At 37.7% G+C, this 25,996-nt stretch overlaps 1 protein-coding gene across 1 annotated transcript in view; it reads right to left on the reverse strand.

Annotated features, from left to right (window-relative positions):
- The window catches only part of ptprga (protein tyrosine phosphatase receptor type Ga), a 483,716-nt gene that overhangs the window by 168,465 nt on the left and 289,255 nt on the right, over window positions 1-25,996 (reverse strand). The window contains exons 3-4 of the mRNA XM_067588517.1: window positions 23,250-23,432; window positions 5,410-5,558 (exon numbers count right to left, since the gene is read on the reverse strand). Of these exons, the coding sequence (XP_067444618.1) occupies window positions 5,410-5,558; window positions 23,250-23,432 (332 nt within the window). The remainder of the gene's footprint in view (window positions 1-5,409; window positions 5,559-23,249; window positions 23,433-25,996) is intronic.

The following is a 25,996-nucleotide window of genomic DNA, read 5'->3' on the forward strand; positions in this document are numbered from 1 at the left end:
GAATCTTCACTAGAATATAAAATAAAGTTCTGTCAACATGAATTTGTGGAAATGTGTATAATGTCATGCACAAGACATATGAAGTATTTCAATTTGATGGAATGGGGCAGCTATAAAAACATGGCTGACGTATTTCACTCTGTGTACACATCATGTTTTGAGATATACAGTATATGGGAATTAAACAACATGATTAGGATTTTTCTTATATTTTATTTAAAAGGTATAATATGTAATTATTCCACATTAAAATGTCTAAAAACAACTAGACCTATGTTATATATTTTGTGTACTTACATTATCCCAAATGTTTCCAACAATTTTCAAACCCAGAGAAATCTGTAATTTAATCAAGGTAATGGACCGTTTCCTTTGGTCGCATGTTAATGGTGTCATACCTCCTCTACCAAAGAGTAAACACGCACAAGATGCATACAGCGGCGCTGTGTTTGTCCGCTACAATGGCATCTACCAAAGAGTAACTTACACACATACAAGGTAATACATCGGTGTTGTGGTTGTTCCACATAAACTGTTATAAATTGACTTTTATTCAGTTTTAAGCCACATTTTCATGATAATTTTAGGTCACTTTTAACTATATCTTTTAGCCGGAAGAAGGATTTTAGTCATTGGACGTCTGGATCTTAAGTTATCAGAGAAATAAACTGGGCAAACGTTAGCAGCAGCTCGGCTAACAGCCCCTCCAGGAAGTCCGGTGGTCACCAAACATCATCAAGAAAATATTGATTTTTTATGTGAAACAGCTTTAATTAGTATTTTTAACAATTTTAATCTGCGTGCACGTTTGTTTTTGGAGAGGAGGAGACCTCTGCGGATAAATCGGCTCCCGGGAGAAGCCGACCGAACGTCTGGATCTAAAGTTATAAGAGAAATAAACCGAACAAATGTTAGCAGCAGCTCAGCTAACAGCCCGTACCACACGTCCGGTGGTCATCGTGCATCGTCAGAGAAACACTGACTTTTTAGGTAATACAGCTTTAATTAGTATTTTAACGATTTTAATCTGCGTGTTCGTTTGTTTTTGGAGAGGAGGAGACTTCTGTGGATAATTCGGCTCCCAGGAGAAACCGCCCGAACGTCTGGATCTAAACTTAAAAGAGAAATAAACTGAACATGTGTTAGCAGCAGCTCGGCTAACAGCCCGTACCGGACGTCCGATGGTCGCCGCACATCGGGGGAGAAACACTGATTTTTTAGGTGAAACAGCTTTGTTCAGTGTTTTCACCTGTAATCACCAGGTCCGTTTGTTCTGGAGAGGAGGAGACCTCTGCGGGTAATTCGGTTCCTGGTAAAAACTTCTCGGATGATTAACACTGGAGTAATCCTATCCTGGTGAGGCTGGTTATTTAACAACGAAGACAACAACTCCTATGATCCCTTGCTACTTCACACCATCATCACACTCCGTCTTTTGTTATTGTTTTGATTGAGAGACCCCTAGCGGCTGACATGACATATTATACGTTTAAAGCACTTAGGTAATATAGGAGATCTGTGCAGTCACAGCACTGCTAGGGTTAGGAGAACTAATGCCCACCAGACTATGGTACATGTTCCTTTAGGTTCTGTGGTGCTAGACATTTAAATAAGTGACCTTTGAATATTAAAATAAGAGTCCTCCTAATGTCCTCATTCTCATAATCTCTAATAAACTCAACTAACTCAAACTGAAAACATGGACTATCAGTAGGTAAATAATTTAACTTGAAGCCTAAAAATAAAATACACAACAATACACTTCAATACATAAAATAAACTTCACGCCAGTCATCCAGTTATGCCTGTAAAGAGTGACTGAAGCACAACCAACAACAGGTCATTTATCAATCAAGTAAAAACACTTGCTGGTTCCTCTTCTCCATATCACAGTTAATTGAATTTGTTAGTTGATAATTGTTTTTTCTGTGGACTGTTGAATACGTTAACATTTTTTATAAACTCAATTATTAATTAAAGGAAATTGGCAGATGAATTGAGAGTGAATACTGAATCTTTGTTCCATGTAAATGTTTCTTGAGAGAATCAATGACCTCAGTGTGCACATTAACCTCTTCAACTCTTGACTTTCTCCTTAAAAGATCACTTCATCTAAATCTAAATACATATTTTTTCCACTCATCCCTGGTGCTATCTCACAATGCAGATGGTTTTGATTTTATTTGCAGATTGCAGAAATATGTTCTGCACCAAATACAATGGAGGGGAATGGGATTTCAAAGCATTAAAGAATCACATTAGAGAAATACAGAAATACTGTTCTGGTTACTCAGAATATATCACAGACTGTTGCTGTTCTGTTGTCATTATACGTGTTTGAGATGGACATCCATGTTGACTGTGCTAACTGTGCCTGCGTATGTGTGTGTGTGTAAGCATACATGTTTGTCCATATATTAGTTTTCCATTCTCTCCCTGCAGAGATAACATTGTGCAATGTAGCAGGCAGGCAGTAAAGTTAAAGACAGCAACCAAACCATACTCTTATCTAACCGCTGGTGCTGTGGCTGTATGAAGCAACATCAGAGGCCATGCTGAGAGAGCTCTACAGTCTGATACTCCAGTCACTCGCTGTCAGGTATTCTGATGCTTCCTCTCTGACCACAGATATATACTGTATATACCTACACATTTAATTATTTTCTTTACATTTTATCCTTCATGTAATCATATATGTGCTGTACCATGTGATGTTCCTCTGTAAGTGCATATACAGATGTACAGACTGCAGAGCAATGGAGCACAATAGAGTACTAGTTTCTCAAGAATGTACAAATTGTGAAAGAAATAAAGAAAAAAAAGCATTCCTGGTTTTCCAGAACACCTGGAGTTTGCTAATGTATCAATTATAGACTTTTACGGTGTTCAGTTGTAATAAATTAATAAATTGTTATAATTTGAAAAGCTGTTATAAGCTATAATGTGATTCTACTACTACTACTATCAATCTCAAAGGAAAATAAAATAAAAAGATAATTATGTTTCACCATTAATAATTATATTCCCTTGATTTGTCTTCAGTTCCATTATCAATGTAGAATTTAATTTTGAAATGTAATACAAAAGAAAGAAAATGGCTTTTTTAATAATGAAACCATGTGAAGGTTTGTAATTAATCTGTTTGCACACTCCAGGCTCCAGTACATAGTAACCATGTTCGGTATTTTGAAATGATCAAATCAGCACAAAATCACATCTTTCGGGAGCTTCACTGCAGAAATGTCAGTATCAGCTGTGGCCTTAAAGGACTCATCTCAGCTGAGCCATACTGCCAATATTGAATCTGGCACACGGCAGAGGTGTGTGTGTGTGTGTGTCTCTGGAGAAATAGTATAGTTGACTGAGAGGCTCAATCAATACAAGAAAACAGGCTTGATTTCCACCGGAACTTCATAAAAGTGCTACATGGAAAGTTTTTACTCGCTAACGTCTCCCTGCTAAATCAACTGTGATGGCATATTATAAATATAGCAATTTAAAAATAGCAGCCCCAGAAAGCTTCGTCATGCGATCATATGGAAGGTTTTGTGTGTTTGTTGTGTTTTGTTTCTGCTATAAAGGCACCTTTATGCAACTTTGTAGAAAGGTTTGGAAGAAAAATAAGAGTTTGGAGTGGACGGAGAATATTACAATATCAAGCTGAACTGTCAGCGTGCTGATCTACTAAATGTCAAACAATACATATTCATCTGTTTGGCTGGCCACAGCAAAGAGGCAGTGCTCTAAGAGAGGTACAAACAGAGAGATGGCTGACATTTCAGCGTTCAAGAGACTGACAGATGCACATACACAACATGAGAATACACACACTCTCAGACATACCCATACACACACACATACTAACACACTTAGCTTGTTGAGGTTAGTTAGTAGATATTGGAGCTGGATGCTAAAAGTGTCTCTCAGTGCCAAAAATCTAGATTGAGAGGTTCGACCATGTCTTTAGATTCAAGTCTATTTGAGTGTAACGCCACCTGTGTGATGTCTTTGTTGAACGTATCCACAGAACATTCACATTAATAGTGCATTATCTGTAGTGTTCTCCACCAACATACTGTAATTACACTGTTTATTAAGCATGCAATAAAAACTAAAGTGAACATACCCACTATTTTAAAGGAATCATTTTACAGGACACTTCTAGAGACATATATGTGTAGTATGAGACTAGCATTACGTACTATTGTGAGTGCAAGTATCTTTAGAAGAGTAACAGATAGATTAGTCAATGCTAATAATAAAACCATGGGACTATTCTAAAGTAGATCAAATATCCAGAGCTGATTTTAAGTATAATTCAAATGAATTGAGTCTGAATTTTGAGCAGTCACAATTAACTTTCAACAATAAACATGATCCGGTATCATTTAAGTAAAGATAGTGATAGTCTAAGCTACCGTCCATTAAAGGGACATGATACATTTTGTCTTGTTTAATATGTTGTATTGCTTGTTAAAAAAATCCAGTTCTCAAATTCTCCGTGATTGTACATTTCTAAGATAAGTTATTAAACCTATAGTTCAACATCACATGCTGACAGCTCTTCTATTTTGGTAATGTGCATCTATTTGCATGTACATACAATCTTGTCAAATGTGCTACTACTTTTATATATTTAGCTATGCAGATACAGATAAACCTGTTCACACATACAAAAAAGAATACTTTCCAAATAAATAAATGTCAGTTTTGTTGCTCTCCATTACCAACTGATAACACATTATTATTTATCACTACATACATCTAAGTCATAAAAACCACTACTGAAGTTTGAAACCACTGTGAAAGTGTTTTAAGATTCAGTTCCTCTAATGGCCTCTATATGGTGGCTCCAACAAGACTAACTGAATTAAGTGAAGAGTAAAACCCCCAAACATCTCTCTTAAAATACTTAATTTCTTGTTTCTCCAAGAACTGAATCTCTTGTGATGTGTGTGCCTGAAAACTCAAGATTTTGATAACTTCACAAAGGTTTTTAGATGACACTGACCAAATTTGAAGTCGGTCATGTTAAATCTCTAGGAGGAGTTTGTTAAAATCTAAAGCCTGCAAATGGCAAAATCTGCGAAAAATTGCAAACTAAATTCAAAATGGCTGACTTCCTGTATGACTTAGAATATGGCTCCAAGAGGCTTTTTTGTGTATCTGAACATGATACATGTGCCTACCAAAGTTTGTTCATCTGCATCAAATTTAAAGGTGGGCTCTTTTAATTTGAAATTTTCTAGGGGGCACCCTCAAGCCATTTTCCCACACCCATGCCCAAGACCTATAAAATATTACATTTTTTACCACTTCTGACACATGTGCAAAGTTTCATAAGTTTTCGAGCATGTTTAGCCCCAATAATAAGATATGGTATGGCAATGCTTAGCAGATTGTGCTTACCTCCACAGGGTAACGCCAGCCGTTGATGCTGTGTTCAGAGCCCTCAGATCCGTTGCTTGGACCCCAATGAAACTCTACTTTCTCTGCCTTAAACCTCCCTGGTAAGCCTGCTCCCCGAACAAAATAATCATCCTTCAACATAATGGCCACTGGAAGAAAGACACAGAACAAGGAAAAACAGAGACAGAGAAAGAAAGAATGAGTGGTCATACATCAATTAAGTAATATTACACGAGAGGGTGTGCTTTACCATCATTGTTGGCACGACAGTGATGCGGTCAGTTCCGTAAGCATCATTGATACCTGGAAAACAATCACTCATGTCAGTAGAATCGTACGTAATAAAACCTAGTTAACTGCTCCAGCAAGTAGGTCGACCCTTAGTAACGACCTAGTGACAGAGACAATTTCTAGTCCCTGCTGACTCAGGTGGAGATGGCGGCATTTCCCAAACTGAATAAATACCTCACATATAAACACAAAACTGCTTTGCTAGCTCAATCTTGTTGTAAGTAAGATATCCGCTGAAAAAAATAATTTTTCCTTGGACAGATTTAGCCACTTTGTCCGCAAACTTTTTGCACATTTCACATTTTTAAGCTAGCAGTGCCATAGCACCAGCACAGCTGATGGAGGATACTGGAGTGGAAGCAAATGGCTAAGTTTTGCTGTGTATGGGGGTGCCAGGTAACAATGAAGAGTGAAGAAGGGTTCGGGTTTTGTGTGTGTGTGTGACTGTGTGCATGTGTAACTCGTCCTACAGTCTCAGAGTTCAATCCACTCGGCAAAGGGTCTGCTTTGTTTTCCCCACAACCTCTAATCAGTTTAGTTCAATCCAGTTTCACAAACATAAAAAAAGACAACTCAAAACTCCGCTCCAGTCCGGAAAAAAAACAAGTTTGCCAAGTTTCAAACCAATTCAAATCAACCACCAGTTGTCTAACCAGAAATGACTGTTGTTGTTAGCACGACATCACAGTCTGTAGTTCTGTAGTTCAGATTACTTGGTTGGAACTACGTGTTGTATAATTACATCTTTTCAACAGACACTGTAATCATTCCTCTCAAAAACACAGATGACATGGTATCTGTTGCTGATGTGAAAGCAAATTTCAATGATAGTGCAAAAACACAATCAAAGCATGTGTGTTAAGATACATAAACAGTGTGAAACCTCTTTAACCTGTGAAGAAACACAGACAGACAAAAGGATGTATTCTAAAGACAGGCTAAAGGTAGAAGACATGCTCACACAAGAACATTTCTGTCATTTTCCATCAGCCTGTAAGGCAGGTTCTCAAACGAGGGGCTAATTTGCAAAGCAAAATTGTTCTCTTCATCCAGTGCAAATTGCCCTTCCAGGGTCCTTTGTTATTCCATCACTTCTGTCTGAAGTATAGTGAGAATTAAGACAGGGCCTTATTTTCACTTTCACAAATGCCTCTGAAAGGATTTTTGTGTTCCGTTGACCAATGTAACCTCCTCCTTTCCATACTTCAGACAGTTCTGTCCCATTTATAGAGGCAGCACTCGAATAGAGAGAAAGACCTGGGGCTCTTCTCATTTCTCTATTTTGTGCCTCCTCATCTCCTCTCTCCTCCGTCCTCCTGCCTGTGACCCGGAAATGATCTCAGCGCGCCATGTGTAAGGATGTCTCAATTCCTAAAATGCAACTGGAGGAGAGAGGAGTGAGGTGAGAGGTGGTTTGCCAGAGGGGCTATGAGCGAGGATGCACAGGTTTATCCTTTGCCAAAGTATTTTTGGCACCTGTGACATATAAAAGAGACATGACATATATTTCTTCATGTATATGTGCGTGTGTTAAATAAAAAATAACACTGTATGACATCCGTACATTCTTGTCACATTATGCCATGTTGTGATTTGAATTAAAAATAAATATATAAGTTGTCATGAACGCTGTTATGCTCATCATAAAATACAGCTGTAGGCTAAAACAAAACAATGGACAGATGATGCAGCTCTGCCACACGTCATATTTAATTGACATTGCTTTAAAATAATGGCTCAGAAGCAAGGATGTCTCATTTTGTTAAACGCCTGTTGCCTGGACTCCTGTCCCTCCTCGTGTCTCTTCCTCGCCTCCTCTGCTCGCATCTCAGGTGGGAGAGACTAAGATGCAAAGAGAAGAATTGAGGATGTACAAACTGAGAAATGAGAAGAAGGGCTAGTTTGACATTTTATCAAGATTGAATCACATAACACATTAGGAGGCCCACTTTACATACTCACAAAATAGCATTTGACAATACACAGGTAAAATAGTAACTCTCAGGTTTTCTTTCATACCTCAACCAGACCTCTTTAAAAATAACTCACATTACAATGTGGGTGTACCTGTACATGCAGAGCTTTGGCCATCAAATACATTATACTCGCCTTATACTTATATACTACACAGCTGTGCTTTTAATTCAGTTAGAGTTGGGTTTGTTATAACTTTATCTATTTTTATACATAGTTAAATAATTTGAAAAATAACATCTATTTCAAATACATGTCATTAGTTTAACATTGTGAATCAAGGAATAAATGAGTATAGTGTGAGCAGTGTTAGAGAGAAACATGTTGCACAGTATATGAAATACCTTTCAGTTTTTGTGAACATAAATATGCAGGTTTTTTTCAATAATGAGTTGAGTTGCAGCTAAGTCCCAACAGAACTAGAATACTGATGTGTAGATATGAACTGTTTATTAAATTAAATATATCAGCCATTGCTGTCCACCTCTAATACAGACTGATGGAGGAGTTTGCTTGTTCATTTATGTTTTTTTTGTATATAAATTCTTCATATAGGATGTACTTTTTCTGTTCCATAGTGTACCAAAATCTGTGGAAGACATTTTATTTCAGTTTTTTGTCCCATGAACTTGTTGTGTTGTACAGTCATTGTCCGTGTTTAGACTGTCTCCCAAAAGACACAAATAGAGAGATTCACACAAAAAACTCCCACAAAAACCCGCCCTGCAGAACTCTGCTGTGAGACTGGTGCTGCAAGAGAATGTACTGTGTATTTTACCAACTCCTACACAGAATTGGAAGGGTTAGTTGTGTCTCATTAAAATTAAACAGGCTGCCATTAAAGAAGACAAACCATACAGTGCGCCTGAACACAGTGGCAGGCGTGCTGTCACATTCTGAGTCAGATGACCTCTGAATTAAATGTTTGTGTAGTTTGCACATTTGGATTAGAAGGATTTGAGCACTTCCAAATAAAATAGGATAAATAAACACAAACAACCTTAAAACAATTATAAAATAGATGAGAAAATGGTCCAGGGCAGTAAGTACTTCACTGTACAGCATATACTGCATGTAACAATTACACATATGTCACTATCCATCTTCTCAAGCTGGAATTGTACTTCTCTGAAGATATACTGTACATAAACATCTGTGTGAACCTTTCACGGAGCAGGGTGTTATGGGTAATCATAGGACCTAGTATTTCTTGGGGACCTGTGCTTCAAGCAAGTTGATTGGTTGATTCAGCTCCTCTCTGAAGGCAAGTTCAAAACTTCATACAAACTGTACATACACATATAAAAGAGTCTCCGAGCGACTCCGTCCACCTTCACCCTCGTGCAGCCCAGCTTCACTGGTGATGAGCACCAAGACTAAATTACAGATTCTTTACATTATTTTTATTTTACCACAATAAAACAAAGTCTGATCCAGTATCACAGGATGTCAAACTGATAAAATGAATGCAAGTGCAGCATGTGCTGGATCTGTTTACAATGGGAGAGAATTATAAATGATTAAAAAAAGATAAGATTAATATAATAAAGAGACAATTCTTCAATTCTGGAATGTCAGTATAAGATCATGCCCTAATATACTGTATACAATAACATTGTGTTTGTTTTTTATGCTTTATATAATTTTAATTGGAATATTACCAGAGCATCACATCAGTACTTCTAGAAGTTTTAGTTAAATTTAATAAAATTTAACATTTTATTAATAAAGTTATTCAGTCTGTAAAGTTTGTTTACCTGCACTTGACATTATTGTTTCTCTCAGGTTTATAATTATTCCTATTAATTGACAAACCTGTCAGGTTTGATTTATGAGGATTTTGAGTGATGAATCCTGTGTTGAACCAAAATCATTCTAAGCTGATTTGTACTTAGTAAATGATGAATTGTATGCTGTCTTTTACACCAATATTTTTAAAGCAGTTTCATCAGATGATGTCAGATTTTTATGGTCGGGGTGTTTTCAGTTTTCATTTTATTCATTTGGGGGCAAAGCATGATGATTCCTGGGTGTCTCTATTCAGAGATCTTAAGTTTCAGGTGAGTACCTATTTTTTAACCACTGTGCAACTCATATTCATAAATGACATCTTTTTGACTCTTATGGTGCAAACTGTCTTTGTTGTATGGCATTTCATTAGTTTCAAAACCCACACACATAAAAACTAGGCTCTGCATGCACAACTGCATTCTGGCAATCACGAGGCTGTGACGAGCGCAAGGTCGACCCTCCCTACGCCCTCACAACTGCTCAACAATCGCTCGCTCATCAAGTTGACTTTCGTTTTATTGACTGTCTGGAGTCTCCTTGGTAATCTAGTCCAGATTTGACAAGTCAAAGTATAGTGGTTTTTTCTGTTTTCATGAGCAAAATAAAGGTTTCACAAACTTGACAGTGGGTTTTAACAATGTTAAGGCTTTTGCTACGATGTCTAACTCTTTTTTCATAAGTGCAAGTGGTTAAAAAAAAACAGCCAAAAAGCCAAATACAATTGTTTAGTATTCAAAGTGACCAATCAAAGGAGCGAACAGTTTATTCCATCACTGCCTCCAAAGTCTCAAAAGTCAATTTGACCAGTGAGTGAGTGTTGAGTAGTTGTGAGCTCGTGGGGCCGCATTTGTGCATGCGGAGCAGAAATACTCTCTCATAAGGATGCTGTTCTGCTGGTAGATACTGTTCTGTGCACTCGCAGAGCAGAAACTAATTAAACGCCATATTGTTGGCTTCTGCAGTTGCTCCTGTGTGCAGCAGGCATCTGTATCCTTTGCCATTCTCTGAGGTTTTCTTCTCATACCAAGCTACTATATAACATATCTTCAGAATATATATAATGACAGTATATGTTGCTTGGTTTCTGACCATGGACTGCCAACCTTTGACTTATTTCTGCATTTCGAAGTTTTCAAAATGTTTTCCTTCTTTTTCTTCCAGACAGGATCAATCTCTCTATAACCACATCATGCCTTTTGATATTTTTATTTTCGCTTTGAAGCAGCTACAGATATTCTTCTGTACAGACAGTGGTACTGTACACACTAGTAAATTGATGGTTGAGTATTTGAGGGTTGTGAAGTCGATGTAATGCATGTATTGTATGCCGGCATTGAACAGTCTGCATAACTGAAGCATTTTGGTATGCAGGCTCCTCAGAATGGGTATAATGCATTTTAGCTTATGGCTTAGAAACAATTAAGAAGGCTGTGAACTCTTTCTTCTCCCTCCCATAGCATGTTGTTGATTCCACATTCAAGGCCAAGACGTTAGTCCAACTGACAAGAAAACTACAGTTAAGTTTCTGAATTAAGTTTGCTCTGCAGGAAGAGGAGGGTTATCCAGCCTGCTTTCCCAGCTCCATCACAGCATTCAGCAGCATCTCCACCAGGTGATCCCTCCACAGATAAACCGCTCATCTGTCGTTTAGAAACAGTGCAGAATCCATGCATAATTCATGGCAAAAACAGGGACATTTGTCTTGTTAGCCATGCATTATGTAGCTGGGGGAGAGCAGAAGCTGCACGCCATTTTGTTTCGCAGCTGTTGTTTGTGTTAGCATTTTTACATGGCTCCCAACATGCTGCGGCACCCCAAATCCATTTAAATTATGCTCTGCTGTGTTTCTTACTTTGCAGGTGGCCGTCATCATCATCTTTTTTTCTCTCTCTGAGCAGCCTCAGTTTCCTTGGGGACATGGTTTCAGTCACTAAAGATCTGGGGACGCTCTGCATCAAACGTGTCGGGGAATTTTTCATCTTGAATGAGCTGATGAGGTCTTCTCTTTCTGTCTCTGTCTCTCACTCTCAGCTTGCTGTGAGTGCCGGGTGTCAGCGCTACTGATCTTCTACCTGAAGGTCAGCTGGCCAGTCCACTCCCACAGGGGATGACAACACACAGTGTGACGGCCTCGCCTGATTGAGCTACCCGCACTAAGACAAACGAATGTCTCGCACCTCAGCGACATGTTGCCACCCGCTCATGATGCAGCGACTAGGAGGTGGACAGGACATGTACTCACTCTCTGTGACCTTAATCAGTCAGTGAAAATTGGAAACAAAAATGGGTACAGCACCAAGGCTGCTGAGGGAATTTGCAAGCACTCAGGGATACTCTTTGTTCTTCAGCCTTCCTGTCCTTTCAATGGTCACACTGTGATTAGAATTATTACTACCACAACCATACAGGCATATTGAGCCATATTTGGGATGCTGGGATATGCTTCATTACACTTTAAGCTTTACTCAAATGTGTCACATGTCTTTGAAAATGAAACTAATACTTTTCAAAGGGAAACTTTGGTATTTTTCAACCTGGACACTATTTTTCCATCTTTTTGTCTAAGTGACTAATGGGGACAATAATTTTTGAAACTGGTCCAGTACTGAGCGAGACTTCTGCAGCCTTCCGCCACAAAACAGGCTGCAATGTAATCTGATGGGGCAATAGCACCCCGTCAGTGTAGGTCCACTAAAAGTGCTTGTTTTTGCCACTGAGAGGCTGAGATTGTTATTACAAGTGTCTGACAACATTATAGAAAGGACTATACAGAGAAATCATATGTTGTTCTTTACCTTTAGCTTGATCTGGTCTATTTGTTACTGTGTCTAACCAAGTCTTGTTCAAGGAGAAGTATTGCCAGTTGAGTTGTTGTGGGAATCAGCTAAGCAAAGCAAGACTTGCTTATGTTGGTCTGTTTATCTACCATCGCACTCTGGCTCTCTTTGGCCTCACACTCCACCAGGGACAAGCTCCTGTATGCTGTCCACAGTGCTGAGCAGATTTCTGCTGTCAGGTGACTTCCAGTGAAAAAGTATCACAACAGTGGGGTGAAGGAAAGGGCAGGAAAGATTTCCACTGGCCCTGAGCAGGCTGGAAACCACCTAAAACACTTGATGCGATGGTGTTGGTGATTATCTCTTTGTTTCAAATAACAATGTTGTATCTTCCTACTACAGTGCCCACAGCAAGATACTTATCTTACTGACAGTTACCCATCAATACTAATGATTCTGATGATCCCTGACCTTTTCCCAAAAGAGTTTCCACTTACATACAAAATGCCTGAATTTAATGGTCATATTGCCATGAAATTTTCTGTCAATCATTCTCCTCAGAGGACAAATCCTTTATATTTTGGACATCCATGAACTGTCCAATATTTTTTGAGTCCAGCAAGTGACAGGTAGTATATATAGTAGTTAACATTAACATTAATCAGAGCATCTTTATCACATGTCAAAATCAAAACAAAACAAGCTACTGCCATTATTTATTTTTGCCTTTAATGATGTTTGTTAGATCCACAAACGTAACAACATTCCACAAACGTAATAAACCACAAATGTAATATAAATCTGCAGCTTTTAATGTAATAATCCCACTAACGTAATAAGTTTCCCATAAACATAATAGCAGTTGCCTACCACAAATGTAATACATAATTTCCTGCAAACGTAATAACTATTACGTTTGAAGGAATTTGTGATGTTTGTAGGAGGGTGAAAACCTTCCGCTTTCAAAATTGTCATAACTTCCCACAAATGTAATAAACTACTAATATAATCAAAATCTACAGCTTATACAAGTTGCTAACTCTAAATATCTTCAACAGCCACATGTTCTTGTCCTTTAGATTCTTGCCTGTTTAGACTGATCAAGTGCTGTTGCAATTAAACCCCATCATATTAATTCCAGATTTATTTAAGGTTTTATTACAAAGCCAATTGTGAAAAAAGATTTCAGAAGAGGCAAAAACAGCATCATGTCACTCTAGCAATGAAAGATATACAACCAATCACACTTAACCCTGTACAAAAGTTTCAGTACAAACTCACCTGCCATACAATTAAACTATGCACAAGTAAAGAATGTAAAGTATTGATTGTCAGTAACAGCTGGATATTATTTATCCACATTAAAGGGACACTGATTCTACCTCATTTTCATTCCTGTTTGGAGCCAGTAAAGTCATTTTTTAAAATCCTTTTTTTAAAGATATGTTTAACTTCTACATGCTCACTTTTTTGCTAACAATGAATAGAATCTTCAATCTTTTGAAAGAATAAACAATTCTAAAAACTGTCTGGATGAGTTAATTGGATCCAAAAGACAGTTAAAATGAAAACAAAACAAAACAAATCATGTTTTGGGTGGAGTATCCCTTTAAACACAATAGTAGTCTATGTTTGAACCATTTGAATAAAATATATCTGCATATCAAAACCCAAACACTTGAATATGTATATAAGACCAGTCTGTCATTCTTTAAAATAATGAAAATGAAACATTTCTCAACATTTAAGACTGAAAATGAAAGGTTTGTAAACAAATAATGACTGACATCAGGTGGATTTAAATTAATGTCAGTGAATGCAGGAAAAAAATCTGAATTCACCTGTAACTAACCTGAAAATTTCCCAGACAAAAGCAAACTCTCATCCACCTATTATTGTTTGAAAGAATTATTTGATAGTTGCGTAAAACTACAGTTCTGACCAGTTTTGACCAGCTTGTACAGTTTCATAACACTGACAACTGCTGATTTTTGTCTATATCAGTATGTTCAGGCTATGGATATCTGACATAGATCCAGGGAAGGAGTCTTTTCAGTAATTCTCTAAACAGTGTCGCTCACCTGTGTCATTTGCCAATAGGACAGGTGTTAGTGATTGTATCTGTCTTAGTAGCACTTGTATTGATGAGTGAAGTGACCATAGTTCATCATTTTATAGCTATCAGTCAAAAAAAAAAGAAGTTAAAAAAATTCTGTTCCTTTCAGGTCATTGCTCTAAAGTCTAGTTTAGTTAATGAATGAGTCTTCTTATAGTCACTATTTCTTACAAAATTAATACATTCAAATGAAATATTGACAATGAATTGAAAATAATTTTATTAGATATGACCAATTAACAAACGTGATAGGCTAACAGTGAACGCTAACAGTAGTGGTTTATAGCCTAAACCCAGCAGTCATAAATGAGAAGTAAAAGACTGTTGACTTGATTGACCAAGTTGTTGACTTGTTACCTACAGTGTTATACTGAAGGTACTCAAGGGGGAATTTGATGTTCCTGTTGCAGACAGGACGGAAAATCAACAGTCAGCTCTGGTCAGAGTATGGACAAATAGGCACCAGTATTGCTTAAGTGATGACAGAGAGTCATGGCAAAGAAGTCTGCTATCCTGGAACTTGTTAACAGGGGATTTGATGCCACTAAAAGTTGTAATGCAAGAAAAGTAAACATCAGACTGAGAGAGAAGTATTCTGGGATGAGTGAGAGCTGTTCAACAAGCACTGGATTTATCCAGACAGTGCCAGTTGCTGAGAGCAAAATTTCTAAACAGGCCACCTTTGAAGCCTATTACGGCTAAACAGGTTCAGGAAAGACACCAAATAGACCTACTTAACATGACAGGATGGAAAGTTACACATTTGAGAGTAATCTACAAAGCCTTTAATTATCAGAAGTTTTTAGAAATGTTTTGTTTTTGTTTATTACATTTGTGGGAAGTTATTACAATTTTGAAAGCTGAAGGTTTTCACCTTCCTTCAAACTTAATAGTTACGTTTCCGAGAAATTAAGTATTACGTTTGTGGAAGGCAACTGCTATTATGTATGTGGGAAACTTATTACAATAGTGGGATTATTGCATTAAAAGCTGCAGATTTGTATTACGTTTGTGGTTTATTATGTTTGTTGGATGTTGTTACGTTTGTGGGTCTAACAGACATTACATTACATATATGGTATATGTACAGTTAAATGATAGCAGCCAAAGCTGGACAGTAATGCTGAAATAACATCCAGTGTAACATCACAAGAAAAAAGAGTATTTATGAGTTTGCTTTCACATTCATCTGCTGAAGGGATAAAGTTTCTCCCCTTAAATCTGAGTTTAAGAGGTATACCTTTATGAGCAGCTTTGTGTACATACTCTGAGAATGGACTTTTGTCTTGTGTCTTGCAGTTTTGAAATTAAGAGTTTTGTAGTTTTGTTGTCTGCATATTCATGGATTCTGGATTTTCCTATGAGGTAATTATTATATATATATAAATGTATTGGGTGGAAAAACATATCAGACACAAATTAGTATTAAAAGCAGGATCTTTTTATAAATCTGAAAACATGCCTGGAGGGGATCTTTAAATCCATCTGCTTAGTCAAAACTAGCTTGAAAAAAACATGAATGAAAAGTCAGCAGAATTCAGTCAGTCATGTAATGGAATAAGTGTTACCATGTTCAGTAAAAGCTACAATAACTTTACTGGAAAAATAGATGAGCATGTTAACCTTGTTTTGTGTTGTGTTAAATCAGGGCATATTACAGAAACGTCTGTCGATCTGACTCTGTACATTGATGGATTTTATTGTTGCTTTTCCTCACACTCACATTCAGCTTGAATGCAAATCAGCTCTCTGACATCATATGACTTGAATCCCAGGAACTCATAAACAGCCGCAGGAGCCACATTTATAATTTCCCTCACCGTTTCCTCTGTGTAACTGTTTTGAAAGTTAGTTGACATTTGCCTCAGTGGATAACTGTATAATTAACGCTCTGGCTGCAACGACAAATGGCAAATGGTTATATGCAAGGCTTAATAAACAGAAAGCATTATAGGCTATTTTCCCCAGGATGGTACTAGCCCATCGTGGCTGGGAAATCAACTCATCTAGAGTGACAGTCTATGCCTCACCATGGAAATACAACTGTGGCTCTACTGCTGCCATGTTAATCAACTGAGCATCCATGAGGCAGCCATGAAAGAAAGATGGTATATACAGTATGGTCGACGAAATGACAGATGAACACTACAGGTGTTGGATAGTTTGGGTGCAGATATGATCTAGTTGCTGGTTATGGCATGAAATAACAATAAGATGTCTTCAACAGATTGATTTCCTTGAAAATTTGCTGACAATATTCATGGTCCACAGAAGATAAATTCTATTGTTTTTGTTGACCACCTTTCTCCTACATCAAACCAAATTTTCCACTGGGCTTTTTTTTCAATGCTGCACATGTTTTTCCACAATATATTCTTATGCACTTCACAAAAGAAGCTTTAAAGACAAGCAACAGTAAAAATAAAATATTTTTTTTTTTTTTTTTTTTTTTTAAAGTGCAAAACTGGCATTTTTAAAATTTAAATCAAGAACTATCTGATCAAAGAAAAAGTCAAAAACTTTATGAATCTCACCAGACAGTCAATGCCAAGAAGGGTAATACCTACCCATATCTTATCAACCAATCTTGAATGTATTAGAATTTAACACTGTACACATTATTTAAATGATTAATGTCTTTCATTCAAATTTTTGTTTGTCAATATATGCTACTCATCTGTTAATTTTTACTAGGGGTGTGCCCAAATACTAATACATTATTCGGAGAAGCACAAATAGTGGGTTTTTTTGGTTTTTTTTACATATATTTGTTTTATACAAATATTTTAAAAATTATTTGTTTTCAGGAAGAAAAAATAAAACGTCAAATACCAGCATACAGGTGGGTTACATCGCTATCTCAGACTCTCTCCTTTGCTTTGCTGTTACGTCTATCAGCAGGTCTCAACTAGAGGAGTCACATCCACCTGCTACATGATGCACATTTCCTAGTTTGGACATCACTCCCAGAGTTGGGGGTGTTCCCCAGAGATAAAGCTGAGCTACTGACACATGCAACCTGTTGTTCCCTTTCTCCTTTCCAGAAAGTGAGGTTGTAAAAAATAGGCAATAAATGAAAAGTGCAAAGCAATAATAGCCTTCAGTCAGCAATAATAGTTCTTCCAGTCAGTGCAGTTGTCTATGATCTGGGAGACTCCAGTTTGAGACCCAGAGTGGGGACCTCCTTCGTAAGGTAGTTTATTCATGAACACGTATTGTAATTTACAGGATTTTTAAGCCTATTTCCACTTTTATTCCAATACAAATACAAATACAAATATTTTTGCTGCTTCAACAAGCACAGATACAAATACTAATACTGGGCCCTCTGCACATCCCTAATGTATACATCATAAGCCATATCAATACACTATATTCTTCTGGCAGCTGAGGTTTCTGCTCTGTCATGCCAGCAGATGTAAACTTTACATTGACAGACAGTGAGAAAGTGAAAGAGAGGCCATGGCAGCAGTTAGTGAGGAGCTGCTCTGCTTGTGACTGTTACAGGTTTGTGCTGTAACACAGCTCAGCAGTAGGTGGAGATGACTGACAGCTTAGATTTCATCTGAGGAAGTCACACTGTTTTTCCCTGTGCAATACACTGGTGAACACAAACAGGATTTTTTATTTTATATTTGATCATATGCAGTAATACAATGACCTACAGTGTGTTAGAGATTTTGAATGTAAGTATAAAAAAATTCTTGACAAATGGAGAGAGGTTCTGCTAGGTTAAAAACTTAGCCTGCTGTGAGGATCACACATCTAGAGTCAGTGTCTTAGAATGCACACATACAAATGCATATATCCAGCACAGAAAAACAAAAATTGTAGAATCCCCTAAAAGCTGCAATATTTTACATTGAAAAGAAAGTATTGGACACAGCAAAAGCATATTATGATTTTGCTATATATAGAGCCTTTCCAGCAGTGCGGCTAAAAATATGCTCAGCTAATGTCCTGGCAATTGGCCTGTTTCATTATGCAAGATCTTGTGTGGAAATGCTAGTGTAATAAGAAAGAACTAGTGCTATAACAAAAAAACTCTGGAACACCAAAATCAGAAACAATCCCCTGAAATAAGTTTACCACTTAGGTAGTGTTTTCCTCCATCCCATATTTAGAGTGGACTTACTTTTATCCTACAACTATTATAGCTTTCAACATCCAAATTTATGTACCCACTGTCTTGCTCGTATTTCATGCTATGTTAGCGTCAGGGTTGGTTCTCTTACTTTAAATTACACTTATTACTCATTACATCTTTACAATTTTTTTCTATTATAAGCAGCCCATGGTATACTGTCCCAATGCACTGCTTGACTATAGCCTGCAACTATACCATAGTAAATGTGTTGCTGCTTGATAAAAGTCTATATACAAATATGTGAATGTGTGTGGTAGTGGTTTGGTCCCTCTGACTGATATATTATTATATATGACATCATTAGATTATTAATACTGAAGCATCAGTGTTAGAGCAGCATGTTACTGTTGTAGCTTCTGGAGGTGGAGGTAGTTTCAACTACTTTATATACAGTTAGCTAGTTTAGTGGTTCCCCACCTAGGGGTCGGGCCCCTCCAAAGGGTCAGCAGATAAATCTGAGGGGTCATGAGATGACTAATGGGAGAAAAAAGAAGAAAAAACAAAGTTCTGATACACAAATCTGTTCTCAGTTTTTGGACTTTTTCTCTAATCTTTGATTTTTGCTGAAATATTGGATCATTTGATCATTTATTGAAATGAAAGCATCTGAGAAGTTTAGAGATAAAAATCACTATTTGGGAGCTGTTAACAACTCACAGACATCTGAAATGTGACCCCAACTACACACTGCTTTTTGTAAGACATCAAAGGCCAAAAAGATTGGAAACCACTGGTTTCATCTGTAACAATGTGTTGTATTTTAAAAGCTTGTTATATTATCCATTGTGTCAAATCTTCATCTGAAAAGTAACTAAAGCTGTCAAATAAATGTAGTGGAGTAGAAAGTGCAATATTTCCCTGTGAAATGTAGTGGAGTGGAAGTATAAAGTAGCATCAAATGTAAATACTAAAGTAAAGTACAAGTACCTCAAAATTGTACTTAAGTACAGTAAATATACTTAGTTACCCTCCACCACGGCATTTAACTTCAACACTGAAGCATTCTGTCTCAATGTAAAATACTGTAAGAAGGGTTTATTCACTGCGCAGTATGAATGTAGTCAGCAAATTTGATTCAAATCAGTCATTTTACATTATGAGCTTTTTAGCCACACTAGCGTAGTGGCTCTCTGGATGATAATGTTGGTCAATCTGTCTGTTGCTCTGTACCCCACTTTGGTCCAGACTTATATATTTCAACCACTGTTGAATAGATTGCCATTAGATATACATAAATTCTTGGTCCCTAGAGGATCAAGCCTGCTGACTTTGGTGATGCTTAATACAACCAGCGGGTCAATTTTTCCCTTGGTGCAGATATTGATAGTCATTATGATCTTTGGGGATCACCTGACTTTATTAGCAATGTTTGCAAGCAATCCACAGTCGTGTTTTCTCAGATGTGTCCAAACTCTTGTCCATGTCCAAATATTTGTTAGATATATCAAATATAATTTGTAATCCGATATTTGTTGCAGCCCCTCCTTGTTATTTAGGCATTAGGATAAGCTTTATTTTCACACAACAAAACCTGCCTAGGAAAGCTGCTGTAAATCTATAAAAGAAATAGCAAAATATTAAAAATTTTCATCACATACGCCTCACATAATCCTTGATTGAGCAAATAACTGGATGTAAAACATTACTGTGTTAAACACACAGCTGTGCTCTGGGTAGCATTCCCAGTGTTGTCAACAGTGCTTCCAACCACCTGTGGCCTCTGTCTCTCAAAAGCCTTTCAACTCCATTTCTCGACGGAGGGGAAAGGATCATCCATCTTAGTGACAACCTGGAATTGTGAAAAATATCTGTGGCTGACAAGGAGGGTCCTGGAGATGCCAGGAGACCCGCATGCAGATGGCCCGGTGCTGAATACTACAGGCAGTGACACCTGCCATGGCACTTGTACTAATACGGCTGCAGCATATCTGAATGAAAATGGGATGTGTAATCTTCATCATAAATGACTTGCTACATATTGCACCTGTCTTGTTTTATAATCATGTGCGGGGAAGTGATGCAACAGATGTTTGATGTGCAGACATCTGCCAATATGAGTTGGGATTATTAGAGCTGTCACACTTCTGCTTTTCATTCTCTCTGCACTATGGCCTGTCATAACATTATATGGTTCCAAACATTCTGTCACAACTGGCAAGATTCCTTTAAGGAACATGACCCAGAATTCTATTTTGATGTTTAATACAAGATCTGAAAGGATGATTACATTTTATTACACCATGGGTCTTATTTTTGTGGTTTTGACCATTATTTCTGTTGGTTATGATATCACCAAAGTAAATCATATTATTGGGCAACATTGTGATAATGAAGTCCAAAGGGGCAGAAACACAAGTCGTCAGATGATCAGACCAGTTGATAACAAGCCAACACTGCAAACACATTTCCTAAAGCACTTTATTTAGAGGTAAAACAAAAACTGAGTACACCAGATGTTACTAATATTCTGTAATTCCAGGGCAACTGATGGATTTGGACAGTTTGGGTAATCATTTATTTGTTTACCTTTACATCCGACAGTACCAAAGTGTTTGAGAAAATACAATACAACAATATACTGAGGATTTTACAATTCTTAATGTCTAGGACATGAAAACTTCCGTACATTAGCATGTGCATACTTGAATGATGTTTTTTGTATGATAAACTGAATTGTGCCCTTTAAAGCTTTTTAGCTGCTTGAGTGGTTCTTCAAAGTGGCAACTACCACAGCTTAAGACTGAAGCCATGTGTAAGTACCTTAAAGCGCCATTGACAGCTGCTAGATGCTCCAACTGACTCCCATTCAAAAAGCTTCAACTTCCCTTTAGGAATACTTAGTCAGTCATTTTTTTTCAACAAGTCATCACTAAATTTAGGCCCTCTAATTAGTGTGCTGATGGTCATTTTGGAAATTATTGCTCCGTTAATAGGATATGAAGACTTACAGTAGCTTTGATGTCAGTTGGCTCACCTGCTGCTCTCCCTGGCTTTGGGACTCGCACTGAATCAGACTATTATCACAATATTTCACAAAGTTTAATGTTACTTGATTATGATACCTGCCCTACAATTTAGCTAAACGCTAAATTTAAGCTAGTGTTAGCTTTGGTCCGAGGTAGTGGGGTGTGTTTTCAGAGCGTGAAAGGCAACACCCTGCACTCCTTATTTGGAAGGTCTTGGCTCCAAACAGAAAAGATGGCACCAACCAGAAGCTGGGCTTAAACACATGCAGCTACATTCGGGAATATTTATGTCTTGTGCCTTTTCACACATGCCATAGCAATGCAGGAAGAGAATGGGCAAGGGACAGTTCAGCAGATGGCAGTCATGCAACACTTACGGATGCCAACTGCTCTGTGCGAGGAGCTTCTGAGAGAAGCTCCCTTATTTCTGAATCTGTCCAGTTCCAGCCATTTTTGACAAAAATGAGCTTGTTTCCAAACAAAAGAATTTGTATTGCTTGTTAGTCATCAAACCACCCGTGAAAGCATTGGCAAGGCAACCATAAACAAGTTGCAGATTCAAATACTTGTACTTGAGTCTTGTGATTAGTTCGCTCGCTCCACGTGAAAGCGTGCTTGTCCCTACTGCTTTCATTCACAGCACCATACTGGCATTTTCCCTGAAATGTTACTGGGTCTTGAGGTGGCAAATAGGTGGTACATTTCCCTGAATATCAATCCCTGCTCCCATTCACACATGACCCTATGCAGGAAATCTTCCTGAACATTTCTGGGATAGACTGCATGTGTGGAAGGGGCTTGCCAAATAGTTTTTTTATGATCAACATTTTTTATATAACAGTATAATATATATCATAACAGTAAGAAAGAAGTTTAGTCAAATAGTTGATAGTGCATTTTGCCCTGAACATGGTCTTGAGATGAAAGGTCAGGGTGAAAATCATTAAAATGACAAAGGATAATTTTTTAAAAATCTGTGTTACATGCTCCCCCCCTGCTGGATGTGCATCTTATCTGAGTCTCATGATGTTCTGTGCTCTTCCCTCAGGTGTATCAGGTCTAGACTGATTGGGGGGAAAACCAGTGTAAAGGGGAAAGGAAGCTTGGCTCTTTCTCTCTCCTTCCAGCCTCAGCAGCAGCAGACTGTACATGTTACCACCTTGAGTTAGATCTTTTCTTTTGTTGGTTCTTTATTTTTTGATGAGTCTGGCAGTCCTGTTTTCACTATTTCTGTTAGGTTTAGTTTTAATGTTTGTTTAGGTTAGGGGCAAGCACCCAGATCTGATGATCCATTGTGGGGGTGGCCACATTTATTACTTAAAAAAAATAAATAAATAAAATAAAAAAAAAATTCTGCTACTCCTCAACTCTTTAAGTTATGTTTGTAAAGAGCCTTTCTGGAGGTTGTAACATTTGTGTCAAGTGTCTTTGAGTATCTTGAAAAGCAATCTATAAAATGTTTTGTTATTATTATTAAATTTATTATCTGAGAACAATTAACATCCACAGAATATTTTAGATTAGTGGGGCAGAATATAGACAGAATGTGAAACACTTGAAATACTGGGAGGTGTTTCAAATGCTTAACAAATCACATTAGCACCTATTTCATTCTCAGTCTTCCTTAAAATGTCCAAATACTTTATACAGTTAGCTGAAACATTTCAAACCTTTCAGTCAGCATGAGAGTATCATCATGAATTATCCCACATATATCAGGAAGTTATTAACCAGCAAAATTCAATCTGCAGTACAAGCCTGTGTTGTCTTTACTGTACCTGTTTTGCCGGTGTTCTTCATAGATGTCTTATTAGAGGATTCAGTATCAAAGCCCTCCAGCGTCAGTTCCTGATACTCTGTGGATACTTTGGTATCCTGGTCCACAATGTTGATTGGTGACTGGTTTCTCTCTCTGCATTCTGGGTAAGCTGACGCCCAGCCCTCGTCTGGCCCATATATACCTGGGGAAAAGAGGAAATGCAATAGGGTCTTTATCACTAAAAGGATACAGTGTTGATGTGACATTGAGTAGGCTTTAGAGGGATATATCAGAAGGAAATGACATTTTATAGCTATCTCACGTCCTCTGAAAACAGCTGACAGTGTCTACTGCCAAGTCATCTGAATTCCAATTAAACACCGCTCACAGAATAAACATCATGAGCACCAAACAGGAGCAGCTACTGAAAAAGCAGCATCAACATCTCATTTTCATTCATGTGGTAAACAGAGATTTTCAAAATGTCATTATTATGAGGCTGTGATATGTCCGCCGCTGCCTTTTGCGACATCATACATATAAAATAAATTCAATATTTGTTTTTGCACTGCTGACCTCCTTCTCAACTTCCCCTCAGACAAGCCCTCTATAGTCAACGTCAGTCACAGTGTTAGTGAGCTGACAGGGAACCTAAAACACCTCAGACAAGTGAGGAAGCCGATGAGTATGTGTGTGTGTGTGTGCGTGTGTGTGTATGGAGAGACATCCTTTGACAGTAAATATCCACCGAGTGAAAGCCTGAGGCCAGTGAAGTCACTTTTTGCAGAGGCTGTGAGAGAAAGATAGTCAGAGGGAAGGCAGGGGCCTGGGCTTTAACGCCTGAGTGTTCACTCAAAGAGCAGAGCTGTAGCTACTGGGCACACTGAGGGGAGAATGTTGCCTGAGGCCTCCAAGCACCATCCCTGGACACAGTAAATTTAACACTCACAGAAATAGGAGAGCAGTAGAGTAATAACTACATTTCTCTAACCCAATGTATTTGTTTTTTTGGTGACTATGGAGAGCCGAAGAGAACCTGGAACTTCCAGAAACCTCATTCAAAATTCATATTGACAATTGTAACACAAATGACTAAAAATCCCGCTCTGGACCATACAGCAAGTAGGAGTTGTTTTTTTAATATTTCTATTTTGACTGCATTTGACAAACCCCATTTCCCATGAGCCCTAAACATCACTAGCTCGACAGACTGAGGCAAGTCCATGAGCAGGTCAGCTGTGGCTGGTTCAGTGCTAGAATACAAACGAGTGCGCTGACATGTTATCAGCCCAATTCAGCTGGCTACATTTCAAATGACCCTGCCTAATGCTACAGAAATAGACTAGTTATTCTTAAGTTCTTGTTAAACATAGGCTACATGCAATATTTTGTTTGCATGTTTTAAAGTTTGCCCCAGTCCACACATCTGAATCTAGCTTATATTATCCGAGTCTAGTTTGCATTATTAATTTTTGATTGACATTGTGGGTGTATATGATGTGCTGTTGTGTGTAGCTTTGTATTTTGTATGGTGTGTTCTGTGTGTTTTTTTGTTTGTTTTTGTTTGTTTGTTTGTGGGGGACTACGGATGCAAATTAGCTTCGAGCTAACTCCGATGCAGTGCATCTTTAATGTTTAAAACTGCACACTGTCCCAGTCAATAAATCAAATCAATCTAGAAAAAAATATTAGCATGCTAAGTCATTAGCTTTGCAGAGCCACAGCTCTTACACTGAGTTGGGGTGATAACTGGGTGTACTTGTGTGATAGAGGTGACTGATTTCAAAATAGAGCAATGAATACTGGGTATTGTAGGAAAGGTGTAAAGTGGTACAAACTGACTGTAAACTGACTGTAAACAGAAAAAAAATGGCATTTCACAGCTATCCATGTATATCCATCCATTTCTATGAAACCCATGGATGACTTGCTTTTGAAATACACAACAAAAACCAAAATCATCCCTCTTGCTGTAATCAGATTTCAATTTGTCCATATAACGTTTACCTTGATACCAACAGTTAATAATATGTGCTTGCTCAAACAGTTTTGAAATGTAATCAGTGGAGACTTTTGCACATCTTATCATTTGTCTTACATCTTATCAAAGGAAATATCAAAAAGAGAGGCCTAATCGAGCTCAATATTAACATTACAAAAACCAAATGTTAATTTTAAATATGTTCTACTTGTGGTATCATCTTTTGTCAGTGTTGCTCTGTTCCTATCTACATCTTATCCATTACTGTCACTATGACCCAGTTTCATTTTATCTAACAGTGCACTCAACTGACTATATAGTACAAACTACAAGTCCACTGCTAGACTACACCTCTCTGCATGTGACCTAACAACAAAGAAATATCAACAGACTTCCATTTTCTCTGAATTCATGAGATGAGACATGACATTTGAAGAAGTTGGTCAACTGATTTAGTTTTACTACAAACTGGTATAATATTCTTGCTTTCATGTTGACCGCATACTCTTACCTATTTCAGACTTGTATTATGAGATGACGAACCTGGACAATGGGCCACATGACCCTAATTAATCGCTCTACATTCAGCCCTACTTTCAGATACTGTCCTTTGTGTTTGGCTCAGAGCAGGTTTGCTTCAGTGCCGTTTCTCCATTCAAGCAGCGTTGTGAGCAGCACAGACCTATAATTCTCCTGTCAGTGACAACTAGTTGAGCTCTGCGATGTGGAGGATGAGACGTTAGCTGTTAAAAGTAGTTTTCATTGAGATGTAACTGAAAATCAGG

Source organism: Thunnus thynnus, chromosome 4, assembly GCF_963924715.1.
Source record: "Thunnus thynnus chromosome 4, fThuThy2.1, whole genome shotgun sequence".
In the NCBI taxonomy this organism is placed as follows: domain Eukaryota; kingdom Metazoa; phylum Chordata; class Actinopteri; order Scombriformes; family Scombridae; genus Thunnus; species Thunnus thynnus.